At 42.2% G+C, this 12760-nt stretch overlaps 1 protein-coding gene across 4 annotated transcripts in view; it reads left to right on the top strand.

Annotated features, from left to right (window-relative positions):
* The window catches only part of col5a3a (collagen, type V, alpha 3a), a 51810-nt gene that overhangs the window by 19775 nt on the left and 19275 nt on the right, over positions 1 to 12760 (top strand). For all 4 annotated transcript variants that reach the window (XM_037089580.1, XM_037089579.1, XM_037089581.1 and 1 more), the window contains 23 exons: positions 814 to 933; positions 1045 to 1161; positions 1270 to 1323; positions 1425 to 1466; positions 1823 to 1885; positions 3446 to 3520; positions 3665 to 3748; positions 3902 to 3958; positions 4283 to 4336; positions 4439 to 4492; positions 4621 to 4674; positions 5326 to 5379; positions 5608 to 5661; positions 6223 to 6267; positions 7463 to 7516; positions 7706 to 7750; positions 8012 to 8065; positions 8618 to 8662; positions 9046 to 9099; positions 11390 to 11434; positions 11775 to 11828; positions 12441 to 12485; positions 12626 to 12679. In XM_037089580.1, the coding sequence (XP_036945475.1) occupies positions 814 to 933; positions 1045 to 1161; positions 1270 to 1323; positions 1425 to 1466; positions 1823 to 1885; positions 3446 to 3520; positions 3665 to 3748; positions 3902 to 3958; positions 4283 to 4336; positions 4439 to 4492; positions 4621 to 4674; positions 5326 to 5379; positions 5608 to 5661; positions 6223 to 6267; positions 7463 to 7516; positions 7706 to 7750; positions 8012 to 8065; positions 8618 to 8662; positions 9046 to 9099; positions 11390 to 11434; positions 11775 to 11828; positions 12441 to 12485; positions 12626 to 12679 (1377 nt within the window). The remainder of the gene's footprint in view (positions 1 to 813; positions 934 to 1044; positions 1162 to 1269; positions 1324 to 1424; positions 1467 to 1822; positions 1886 to 3445; positions 3521 to 3664; positions 3749 to 3901; positions 3959 to 4282; positions 4337 to 4438; positions 4493 to 4620; positions 4675 to 5325; positions 5380 to 5607; positions 5662 to 6222; positions 6268 to 7462; positions 7517 to 7705; positions 7751 to 8011; positions 8066 to 8617; positions 8663 to 9045; positions 9100 to 11389; positions 11435 to 11774; positions 11829 to 12440; positions 12486 to 12625; positions 12680 to 12760) is intronic.

Here is a 12760-nt window from a genome sequence, read left to right as displayed (position 1 = left end):
ATGTAAATTAATTGAAATGCTGTTGTGCTTATCAAACATCACACAAGCCTTGTTATATTTATCTTTAAACAAAATGGCATCAGGCATCAAAGTTTTTTTAGATATTGCATTGAAGTTAGAAATTCCAGTAACATGACAAAACTACTGTGAACGATACCGTGACTGCAATATGAATCATAATTTTGAATAATAGTTTTTGCATTTTTATTCTAACTGAACAAAAAATTAAGTTAATGATAATAATGTTTTATTTTTGTTGGGGTCTCCCTCAAACAAACATGTCTGGAGGATGTGATTCTCTGCAGCACCACAATGCTTCTTTTTAATGGCATATATAATATGCATATGTAATTTCACTGATTTTTTTGACTTAACTGTTCAGTCCAACTGCGTATCTTATTTTTGTTTTTTGTTTAGAAAAAAATCCAGTCAGTTTTTTTGTTTCCCACAGCAACAAACAAGGGATGTTTCTGTGTGTTTCCATCATGGTTATTATCAGCCAATTTGCCAAGTGAACTAATTTTTCATGCTCATGCTGTTTCTGTAGCTGTTGCAGTCTCTGCCGTGCTGCCACATGAATCTGATGTAGTCCATTAACTAATTACTCTCAAGCATTGTAATTAACATGCACAACTGTCAACCTGTATCCTGGATAACCAACACTTTCCCATAAAATCCTCTCGTTCTGCTAACATTCATGTTGTACATTAGAAAATGTGCCTTTGCTTGGATGTGCTGGGTGCTAATCAGACGTGCTCAGCGTCCCCGAGTTCATCTTTGCAATGACTCATTTAAGTGTGTGTTGGCCTGCAGGAGGGCAAGCCAGTGACGAAGCCCATGGTGGAGGAATATGGAGATGACCTTTTCGGAGACCTCTATGATGATCTCTCAGTTTCCACGGTAACAGTGGGCCCCAATGTTACTGACTATGAGGTAGGTTAAATGCAAATGCAAGAAATGTCTTCACCTCAGCGCAGAAACACTGAGAGCTTATTTCAGCATTCACTACACCTGCCACTAATGGAGCCTTTCATTCCTTAACAGATTCTCGAATATGAAGATTTCAAGAATGACACAGAGTCAGAGTACGAGGAGTATGAAATATATGATGACGGCTTTCAGTTTGCAGAGCGGGAAAGAGCTGAGACTTGGAATAAAGAGGTAAATCTCAGCGTGAACTCATACATCAAATGAGTGGTCACGTCTTCAATTGGCTGTGTCAAGTGATTTCTAACAACCCACATCTATTCATCTGTTCCTCCCTCTCAGGTTAGTCTCAGAGCAGAGAAAGGCCAGAAGGGAGAGCAGGCTATTATTGAACCGGTGAGCTGCTGGAGGCATTCACAGAATAGTCTTGGTGCTTCAGTTATGAGAAAAGGAGTTAATGTTTGACTAATTTACATCCTATTTGTGCTTGTTTCTAGGGAACGTTGGTGGAAGGACCCCCAGGTCTTCCAGGACCCGAGGTAAGCCTGAAAACAGAATAAACTGTAATTGTACAGGATGTGGCATAATGTAAGACATCAGGATGTAACTGTGGTGTTTTCGGAAAAGGAAACAGGATTTCTCCACCCCCCCAAATACCCCCCTGCACGTTGATGCAATGCAAGATGGCCCTTTGTGAAGGACAGTTTCATGACAACTACTACATAACTATTAATACACTTTGAAGTGACCTCTGTGGGTACATCATCACATCAGAAGGGAAAAGATTTGACTTCAAAAGCACATAAATAAATCAAAAGGGAGTGTTGACAATCACTCCCACTGTATCGGAGCGTTCATTATGGTTGTTTGAGTGCTGTTGATGTTTCCTCCACAGGGACTCATTGGCCCAGCAGGACCAATAGGTCCCCCAGGACCCAGAGGAGACCCTGGTGAAATGGTGAGTTTGGCTTAGGCCCTGACCTGGACCCACTGTTTAGTTTGACCCCTTTACCTGTGGGACAGACTGTGAGTTTGACTGAGAACATTATGTCCTCCTTCAGTCCTGAACTAAACATTGTGGACTTCAGGGACGGATGTTGACTCACACATGTTTGACCTGATTTTCCTGTGTGTGTGTGTGTCTGTGTGTCTGTGTGTGTGTGTGTTTGTGTGTGTGTATGTGTGTGTGTTACGTATTTGTCCATGATTCATCACAATGGAACACATCTGAATATACACGCAAGCTGACAGATGCTCTGTCATTTCCCAGTTGTTGATGGTTGTTATCATTTTGCTTTGCAAAGCTGCTGCTGATGGCAGCTCATCAGCATTCAGATCCCCACTGAGCTCATCACCTTCAGTCATTGTACCCACCTTTAATACATACGTACATTTCAGGTTCAGCCCATATCAGAAACACATACTCTATTTGAAGAGATGCAACAATAAAATGAACAGATGTGATTTATCTACTAATAATCTCGTTATCCATGATATAAGAAAGACATGAATATAAACTGAAACTGACAAACTGATTCATTGGACTCTGTTGTGCTGCCTCTTCGTGTGTTACAATGTACTGCATCATGTCTTTACTATGATTATGAACATTCATTTATAGGATTGTTTTAACAGTCTAGTGTAATTGTAATGGCAGGTTAATTGTAACAAATGATTTGCCCAATTTCTATGTCAAATATGTGTTTTAAGACTTGATGTCAGGTATAATTAAAACTCAGCAGAAGCGGTCTGGTTCTCCCCTGTCAGTATCACATGTGAAGGAGTCAGAGACACTGAGAAAGAGCTTGATTCTTGTTCAAGCTGCTGTATGAGACTGTTTAACACACATTAGCCCGTCCACAAGTGATTGACTCATATGAGTTGGCTCATATCTTTATGACTTTATGTGATGAACAATTCAGGTAGAAAATCATAAGCCTGCTGTATTCAACCTTGACAACTCATTTTACTGCACACTCAGAATGTTTATTTAAATATTTAAAAATAGAAATGAAAATGTTCACCAAAGAGGTAATTAAACACATTTCTACCACCGCTTCACTTCTCCTCAAAATTGCTCGCTCAGTGAGTCAGTTCTTTGACATTAAGTATTGATTGATAAAAACAAACATCGGATCAAATGTATTTTAATCACTGCTGGAGGAACGTATCTCATCAGTCTCTGACCGGTTTGAATACTGATCAGATAACTCTATTGGTAATCAGATGAACCCACTCCTTACATCCTAATGTTACATGAATTGACTTAAAAATGGATATTTAAAACAGTAAACAGAGTGTGTGTTTGTGTGTGTATGTGTGTGTGTGTATGTGCAACATGCCCCATGGAAAAGCAAGGGTTGTTCTTGCAGTGATGAGATTGCAGGGCTGTTTTCTCTTTCTCTCTCTCTCTCTATCTATCTGCCTCCTTCTCTCACTCTCTTACACACATGCAAACACAGTAACACAATACACACAGGAACTGATGCTTATCCCTTTCCCCGTGCTCTCTCCTCAGGGTCCCCCAGGACGTCCGGGTCTTGCCGGGGTTGATGGGATTCCAGGTCCTCCAGGAACCCTGTTGATGCTGCCAGTAAGACCTTAAAGACACTTGGAGCAAACCTTTTCCCAGTGTGGAGTAGTGGCATGACCACAAGGGGGGGCTGTGTGACTGAACTTCATTTACATTTGGGGAATCCTGCAGTTGGGACTAATTCCTCTTTCTCATTGTCTCCAGTTCCAGTATGGAGGTGATTCCCAGAAGGGCCCAGTGGTGTCTCCCCAGGAGGCGCAGGCACAGGCTATCCTGCAGCAGGCCCAGGTACATTTGACATAATATGGCACCATGACAATTATGTATCAATATCAGTTACTGTTTGATTTAATTAGTCTGAAGCCCAACTCATTGCATATTAAAAGTCCCAAAATGCCTTTTGCAGTTTTAATGAATCACCCAGTTGTGGTTTTATTCCAGCTGTCACTGAGGGGACTTCCAGGTCCACTGGGTCTTGCAGGGCGACCAGGCCCACTGGTAAGGCACTCCTCTGACCTTGACCTGTTTTGCCTCATCGCTCACAGGCTCCTGCAACCTTTCACTTTCATTTCACATTGTATTTGACCAAGCACAAGCTTCACTGTCTCCTTCCCATCCGAACCTCATCATCATGCAAGATCAGTACGTTCAAATTGCTGTGATTGTGAAATCGCTGCAGGGTTGCAGAGATGAACAGATCTGTGCGATTATTTGTTCTAAGCTCATTTATATTTTGTTTGTTTGATGCTAAGTTTGAGTAAAGAGTTGAATTACTCCTGTACACAATGTCATGCTTGAATAATTCCTGTTGTTATTTTGCAGGGTGCTCCAGGTCCCGCTGGGCTCAAAGGAAACAGAGGAGACAACGGCCCTACTGTAAGACCAGACAATACTGTCTGCAATCATATCGCTCTTTCTTTTTTGCCACACTTTTACATCTTTTTCTATTTGTCTTGCTCTCTTTCTTTTCTTATAAAGGGACCGCATGGGTTGCCAGGCCCTCCAGGAATTAATGGAAAGTCGGGAAAGAGGGTGAGATATCTTGAGTATTGCAAGTCTCCACACTGAGAATCTGTGTACCTGCACCTTGTTTTAAAAGCATACTGTGCCTGATGTACTATAAAGAAAAAACAATTTCAACTGTTTTGTGTTTGTCATAGGGCCGTGCAGGAATGGATGGAGGTCGTGGGATTCCAGGTGAAACAGGCGCTAAGGTAAACTCTTTGACATCCGATCGCACTGCACTGCTGTAGGGATAAACACAATGAAGTGAGCTGCAGCAAGAGCCCAAAACATTTCCATTCGAACAAAGTATTTACATCCTTTCTCCATGTTTGGATGCTAGTTGAGGTGAACAGATGTGTGAATGGATGTGTGAATGAAACATTTCCATTTGTTGAACCATATTTCTGATGTTAGGCATTCAGTTCTGATTTATTCAGTTTCTTGTTTCCATGATCACAACAATAACATGTTTAGGCGGCAAGGTCTTGTACAATAACAAATCTCCCCTTGCAAGTTCAAGACTTTAGGTATCCTGCAGCCCACAGCTTATTATATGTTCAGACAACGAGGCAACTCAATACTTAACAGCTGCAGGAAGAGCTTAGTAAATAAATCAGGCTCCCTTGATGCCGGCTCTGACAGAACAGCAGAGTCTTTATCAGTCGGAGCAGCATTTTAACAGACCTACAGCTAATCTGAAGGCTCCCTCTCCCCAACACATACTCAGAGCAGATGGGAGGCTCTGCCAGGGGAGACTCTCTCAGTACAATTCAGCTAATTTTTACACATTTCCATATGTGTGTGTGTGTGTGTGTGTGTGTTCCAGTATTTAATTCACTTGCTTTTCTATTACTTTTCAGGGTGACAGGGGATTTGATGGCCTGCCAGGTCTGCCAGGAAACAAGGGACACAGAGTGAGTTAGTCTTGGTAACCTACCATTGTTTCTGTATTCATTCAGTCGTGCAGACACTAACACACCAGCACGTCCTGTGGCAGATGTTTATTTGCAAATGATCATGATGATTCTTGTGATTCTTGTGATGACAGTGAATGCTAAAAAGCATCTGCTTGATGCTCCTCTGCTATAAACAGAGCTGTCCTAAATATCTTGAGGCTTGTGGCTAATGCTTTTATCTTGTAGGGGGACAGAGGAAAACCAGGTCCTTATGGGCCCGTTGGAGAGCCAGGAGATAAGGTGAGTGCACTGTACTTTGCAAGATTTACTTACCTTACATGCAACAGCAAAAAACAAACAAACACATCCTGCAGCAGGGGCTTGGTTTATCAAAATGTTTCCATCATGCGAGGTGATAAAGGGAAAACTTTCCAGACCAATGAATCAATTCTGCAAAGCGTTTAATGGTAAAGCACCACGGATCAAAGCAGGCGTCACTGAATTGAAGTAATAAACTCCTGAATTTATTAATTCCACTATGCTGGCCTGAGTTTTTTCAGTGCCAAGGTTTGCAGAAGACATGAAAGCAATGCAGTGCATTCCTGACACAAAATTGAAAAAATGGAAGATAGAAACTCTGTCAAGATAGAATCAATCCATGCAGGCAGGCGGGTGAAGTTTAGAGAGCGGTCTATTAGTCTTAGCTCGGAGATAGTTGAGCCTTATCTGTCAGACAGTGAATTTCTTTAATGAGCTATTTTCACAGATTATGTCTGTGGGGATATAAATGTATCCACGCCGGAGGTTGACTTGGAGAGGTGTATGAGATGTATGTGTTGAATCTGTCTCCATTCCATTTAGGGATCTGATGGACCTGTGGGGCCAAGAGGGCAACCAGGCGAACCCGTGAGTAGCTGCATCTGGATGGATATAATGCTCTCTCATAACACATGCACATCACACCATACAGTCACACGTTTGTTGGTTTCTACGTTTAAAACACTTGATGTAGTTTAGAGGGTGAATTTATCAGGTCTGTGCTTCAGGCTCTCAGAGAAACAATAACACAAACATCTTTTTCGGAGTGCAGAAACACAGAAATTAGGATTTCATTAAAAAAAACAAACCTGAAGGGATTTAACTGGATTTATGCCAAAATCTCACAGATGAACTTACAGAAGTACAAAATCTGCTGCTCATAGAAAAATACTGCACAATACCTCACATACAGCAAATATGAAAAACTAGGACGGTCAAACCACATTAATGCAGTCCTGCCACAGTGTTCAGCCTAGCATTAAGAGAGAAAAGGTCACTGCCATTGTAGGCACAAACATTTACAATGGTAGTATCTAGGAAGTAACCTTGGATCATGGAGCCAAAGATCTTAAGAGCTGCCATTCTGTGTAACTCAGCCGAGAAAAATGTTTGATGACTCGCACTCTATCTTTCTCCCAGTAGGTGAGGTTGGGGCTCAGCATGGTTCTGTCCCTCCAAATGAATCACCTTGTACTGGAAGAAATAGAGTGCCATAAAGCTTGTGAAGAAATCTGTGGTAACCTACAAAGACACAGGAAAGGAGAGGAGTTGGCTATGTTGACGTGTGAGATGGAGCGATGGGAGAAGTGACAGACAAACGCAAGACAGATATTTGGTCGGATGGTGAAAGAGATAAGAGAGATGGAGAGAGGAAAGAGAGAGCGTCGGAGAGGGAAGAGATAAAATCCTGGCCTGAATGATTATATTTCCATATCAATCACTTCCCTGGAGATCACAGATGTGGCTTTGGAACAGGTGGCTTGGCCAGCCTACAAAGAGGGAGGCTGACAAAAACAGAACACACAAACACACTCGTGCAAACACAGGCTAGTGCAGTCTCCGTGACTACCACATAGAAATCCAGATGCGCCCACACACACACGCACACACACACACACGCACACACACATTCACGCACACACACAAAAAAAATATTCTGTCTCTCCTTGTTTTTTCAGTGTCTCTCTCCTTAGATGTGATTTATGATTTAGTATTCAGCACTCACTCCATCTCATCATGAATGCAGGTAAGCCGCTGACTATTTGCTGTGTTTTGTCTCCAGGGTCCTCGGGGTCTTGTTGGGCCAAGGGGGGCGCCTGGCCCACCTGGCCAGCCGGTAAGTCAACAACGCCTTGATTACAGAATCAGAGCTATTCAGTCCTTTCAACACTATCAAAGGTCTTCTACTTCATGGAATTATCAATATGCCAACAGGGAAGCTATTGAACAGTGTCTCTGTTTTTGATCAGATTTCGACATTTCATCCATTGTTTTCTAACATCTTGCATGTGTGCATTCTTAACAGGGTATTAGTGGAACTGATGGACCACAAGGTGCAAAGGGCAACCAGGTCAGTCCTGTTATTTTTCCTTAACATTTTATTCAGTCTCTATTACTGCCAACAATACCGCCGACAACTGTAACATATGTAAAAATTGCTCTATGAAAATGTATGTATGGGTAACAGTTTTCTGAAAGTAGTGTCAGCGGCCGCAGTGACTTATTGTGGCCTTTCAGTGAACCTGTTAACCAGTCATGTGGCGATGAGCTCATGACAAAGATCATGTAGAGGCATGTAGAGTGTGTGACTACCAGTGTTTCTTGTTGTTAGGGTCCAGCTGGAGAGATCGGGCCACCGGGTCAGCAGGGAAATCCAGGAGTACAGGTACGAAAAACTGTCCTGTCACTGTGAGAGTTAATCCACTTATTAAACAACCTATTAATGTATTCAAGGCGTGTAGACAAGCGAACACAGTTGCAGGCAGCGAGTTACATAAGCTCTATTGCTCTCTCAATGATGGTATAAACCTTCTGCTTCTGAATATTTTTAGATTATTATTTCAAAGGAAGATTAATGTACTCGTTTATAGGATTAGACAATCATCTCGCCTTTTCACAATCCAACTGCATGTCATCATGTCACTAAATGTAGACAGAATACAAGGCTGTTGTTTTCACTGGACAACAACAAAATGTAATTTTAAAATAGAATCAGAGATATTACAGTCATACAAAGAAGATGTAATAATGTTTTCAGTTTCCAGCATGTCAACAATCCACCCAATGCTCCAGCTCATATGCACACACACTCCTCACAAGTCTTGCACACACACATAGCAATATGCACACATACACACAGACTAGAGCAAAATCTCAACTCCCAGCCTTCCCCTAGTCTTTTGACACTTAACCTGATTGATGCTTTGTTCTGGTCCAGGGCTTGCCTGGTCCTCAGGGTCCCATTGGAGTGCCAGGAGAGAAGGTAGGTAGCATGTCTCTCACTTAATTTCAGAATTAAAGCTGTGACCTTGCGACCCCTGTCATCGCATTCCCACGGGAGACCCGCTGAGCTGGAGAGTACGATCCGACCTCTTCTGGCTCCTATTCAGACCAGACAGAGCTAGACAGGAAATCAATACACAAGAAACACACACAGGCATAACAGACACTGGGGACGGCCCTGGCCGGTGCACCTCCAACTGCTAGACCGATAAAAGAAATAAAAGTGGATTTAGTCATGAATACAATATGTTGCAGCAAAGTGGGAAATGCTCTGTGTGGCATGAGTTCAGGTGTTTGATATGTTTTCATATCAGAAGCTGAACTCCAGTACAGTATTCATATTCATGTCTCTGTCCTATACAGGGTCCCCAGGGGAAACAAGGCATGCTGGGACTGCCAGGCATTGATGGTCCTCCCGTAAGTACACACTTAAACACACACGCACAAACGCTCATATCCATGTATTCTTTTGCACATCAAGTATTTATGTGCAGGTAAAAACAGAGTGTGTTGTTGCTGCTACTTCATCAGCCAACTCAGAGCTCAACTGACAAGATAAGACAAGAGTCTGCACTATTCAAACAAGGCATTTTGGCACAGGTTGTTGTCATGGTTTTATTTTTATTTTTTTTTCCAGAATGGATAAAATCATACAGACTTAAGAGTTAAATAAAAACAAAGACGTTTATACAACAGTGATTCCCAGCCAGGGCGTTCTTGACACTTGGGGAGAATAGCTCACTTAATTTGAAAGATCAAAGATGTATTAATAATTTTATTGAAAAAAAAATGAGTCAGCTATGGTACAGACATTGTTTCACAGTACTGATTTTTTTAATTAACACATCTGTTGCACCCAGGCGCTGTCTCAGTCACACAGTCGGACAGCGAGGTGCTACGGTTCACCTCACACAAACAAGTGGCCCTGTCTCACACACACACATCGCTAAGGCTTATTGCAGGGCTGTTACTGCAGTGATTCCATTCACGACACAGACAGATTTCTGCCTTTGCACGTCGTACATTTAGCCCATTGTTTCACTGTAGACTAATTAACCGACTGACAGAGCAGCAGTGCTGTGTCTACCTCAACGTTGCAGGAGAGCTTGTGAGTGAGTGAGGCTGGGCTGCGTCACGAGTGTGATGAAGTAGAGATGCAAACCGCATGGTGTTACAGAGGAGAGAGGTTATAGTTTGTGATATCGATATAAGCTCTATTGTCTCAAGCTCAGTAAATCTTACAATGTCAACATACTGCCCAGCTCTAGCTTGAAGTAATGGATATGACCGGTGGTTATCCATATTGAATCCCTCACTCAGGTTTGCAGTTTAAGTATCACAATCAGTTCAAGGACCTATGCTGGTAGTCTCCAGGCTGTAACAGCTGATGAATATTTTACATCGAATTAGGGTCTGTGGATCTCGGCAGACATACATTTTACTGTTTTACCATGCAGTCTTATACATTATTATGAGATGCAGGATAACAGCCAGGTTTGGTTTCTCTTCTGTATAGTTAAAATCACAGATTGCTTGTCTGGTGTATGAAAACGATGGGGGTTAAAAATTCTCCAAGCAATCTGCCAGCAGTCTATTATCAGACAGACAAATCCTGTCTGATCCAACTCTCACATCCTCCACTTAGATTTTCAGCACTTAGCCTCTGGTAGAATATTCAGGGTCTCCCAGAGCAGACTGAACCGCTATAAACATCCATTCTGGCCTATGTCCATTAAAACCCTCAGCACTAACAGGTAATGAATGATGTTGGCTAAATGGGGTTGTGCATTATGTCACCACTGTCAGAGGCTGTGCGCAAACTCTAACATTGAAGGTTATGTGTTGTTTAGATATTAATGTGTTGTATTGTACTACTGTATGCTGTTTATGTTTTTATTTTAACTGTAGGATAGAGGCCAGAAAAATTACCAGTTTATTCATTACTTCTAGTGATCTGATCACTAATAGTAATGGATAAATGGTTGCAACACCCAGATATTGGCATTCATACATCCACACCCATCATAATATCTGCATTTAAATGATTAATAGTCAGTAGTAACATCCAGTTTGGGTTTGAAATGTATTCAAATGAGCATGCTTAGAACATTAAAGGCTTTTGGTGATAAAGGGGTACCTGAGTTCATGGGACTGTGCTGTGGTGGTACAAAGCAGGTTGGGAGTCACTGATGTACTACACATAATGGCTGAGTCTCTATCAATTATCCAAAGAGGGCGCGACCCAGACATCCAACTTTATCCAAATAAAAGTCCACAAATTGCCTTTGAAACAATCAAAGTAACCGTTTGTTAATCTAAAGCAGCAAAGAGGATAAAATTCACAGCAACACTTCCTGTGCCCTGCCAGCAGGGGAACTCGGGAGGCTTTTCCAGAATGGTGCTAAAGCTGTGTGACATTTAGAAAAGAATGAAACATCCTCTTACATTGAGCCTTTCTCATCTCGCAGAATCCATTTTAGATTGCAGTCAGACACATTTGAATGCATTTTACTTAATGCCCCTTATATTATTCCGCAAAGCTTTGTGACACACAATGATATTTTCATGGTGTTTTACTCTCAGTGCCGCTGGTGCCTCTTCTTTGTCATTGGTTGGTTGCGTTCAGAAATTTCCATCAAGAAGTGATAAAATGATGATGTACTTGCAGCAGTGCTAAGTCAGTCTGATTCGTGTTTTCCTGTTTCAGGGTCACCCAGGAAGAGAGGGCCCCCCAGGAGAGAAAGGCATCCAAGTGGGTAACTGCATATCTGAGGCTTGTCTGCTGTAGTGTCATAGCAAGATATCAAAAGTGCCGCATCATGCTGTATCCTGCAATCTATTGTAACTGTGCACTCACTCACATTATGTTGCAATAGCGCTCATCATTCTAATCAGTGTGTCCCGGCGATGTCATCATCTTCGTTGTACAAGCGCATTAGCAAATTAGAGTCAGCAGCATGCACTCATCAGAATCTGATGATCTTTTTTTTAATTTGAAAATGCTGATTGACAATAAAGGAAAGGACACAGTGACTGAGTGCAATGCTTATACATGTCTGGTCTGACAAATGCATTCTTTTGTTCTTTTGTAGGGTTTACTAGGCACTCAGGGGCCTGTTGGGTACCCGGGTCCTCGTGGTGTCAAGGTGAGACATAAATGCATCATGATCTCAAGTGTGATGTCCACTGAGATGTTTATTCCCCCTGCACATTTCACTCCGCGCGTATGTCTACCTGTGACGGACAAGCTGTTTGAGTCTATGACTGACAGGTGACAGGTGGAGGGAAAGCACCTCAGTTCTCAAGGGGAATACTAACAACAGAGTGAGGAACATTTGATGGATGGGAGAAATGTCAGAGTCTGATAGAGCAGAGCTGTGTGCGTAGGTGTGGAGCAGACCGTTTTGACTGAGAATAAAAGTAAAGTTGTCATAAAGTGACACTCTGATTGGTGTTTGTTTTTGTCACATTTACACACATCTGGGGTTTCATCTGGTAGTTTGGCTCAATGTCCCTGAGGGGAAGCTTTACCATGTTGGCGAGTAATAAGATATTAATGTGAGGTCAATAGCTGCTCAATAACCAGAGCGATGTTAGGTCAAGAGAAAATCAATAGACACTTCTAAATCATTTGTTTTATGATGGGGTATTTCTATATACAGGCAACCAGTGATTTTTTCTATATGGTGTCTGGCGTTGTTGAGAGCAGGCTTGTCTGTGAGGATTCCTGTCAGATTAAGTGTTTCACTTTTTCACAGGGAGCCGATGGAGTGCGGGGTCTGAAGGGGAGCAAAGGAGAGAAGGTGAGTGAAACAGACGAGTGAGTCTTTACTCTGACACTTTGTTGTCAAACTGTGTTCATGACTGGAAGGACACTTGACAAATTACAATCACTCTCTTTATCATCAAAGAGCTTCCATTACTAATCACCTCTTTTCAAAAGGGAGAAGATGGCTTCCCTGGTTTCAAAGGTGAAATGGGCATCAAGGGGGACAGGGTGAGCGCGGCCGTAAATCCTCAGTATCATTTCCTTTCATTCTCAGACTGGAGATAAGATCCTCACCTCCCTTCTTCTCTT

This window comes from Acanthopagrus latus, chromosome 23 (assembly GCF_904848185.1).
Source record: "Acanthopagrus latus isolate v.2019 chromosome 23, fAcaLat1.1, whole genome shotgun sequence".
Classification (NCBI taxonomy): domain Eukaryota; kingdom Metazoa; phylum Chordata; class Actinopteri; order Spariformes; family Sparidae; genus Acanthopagrus; species Acanthopagrus latus.
Note: the sequence above shows the minus strand (reverse complement) of the source record. Positions and strands in the feature narration are given on the sequence as shown.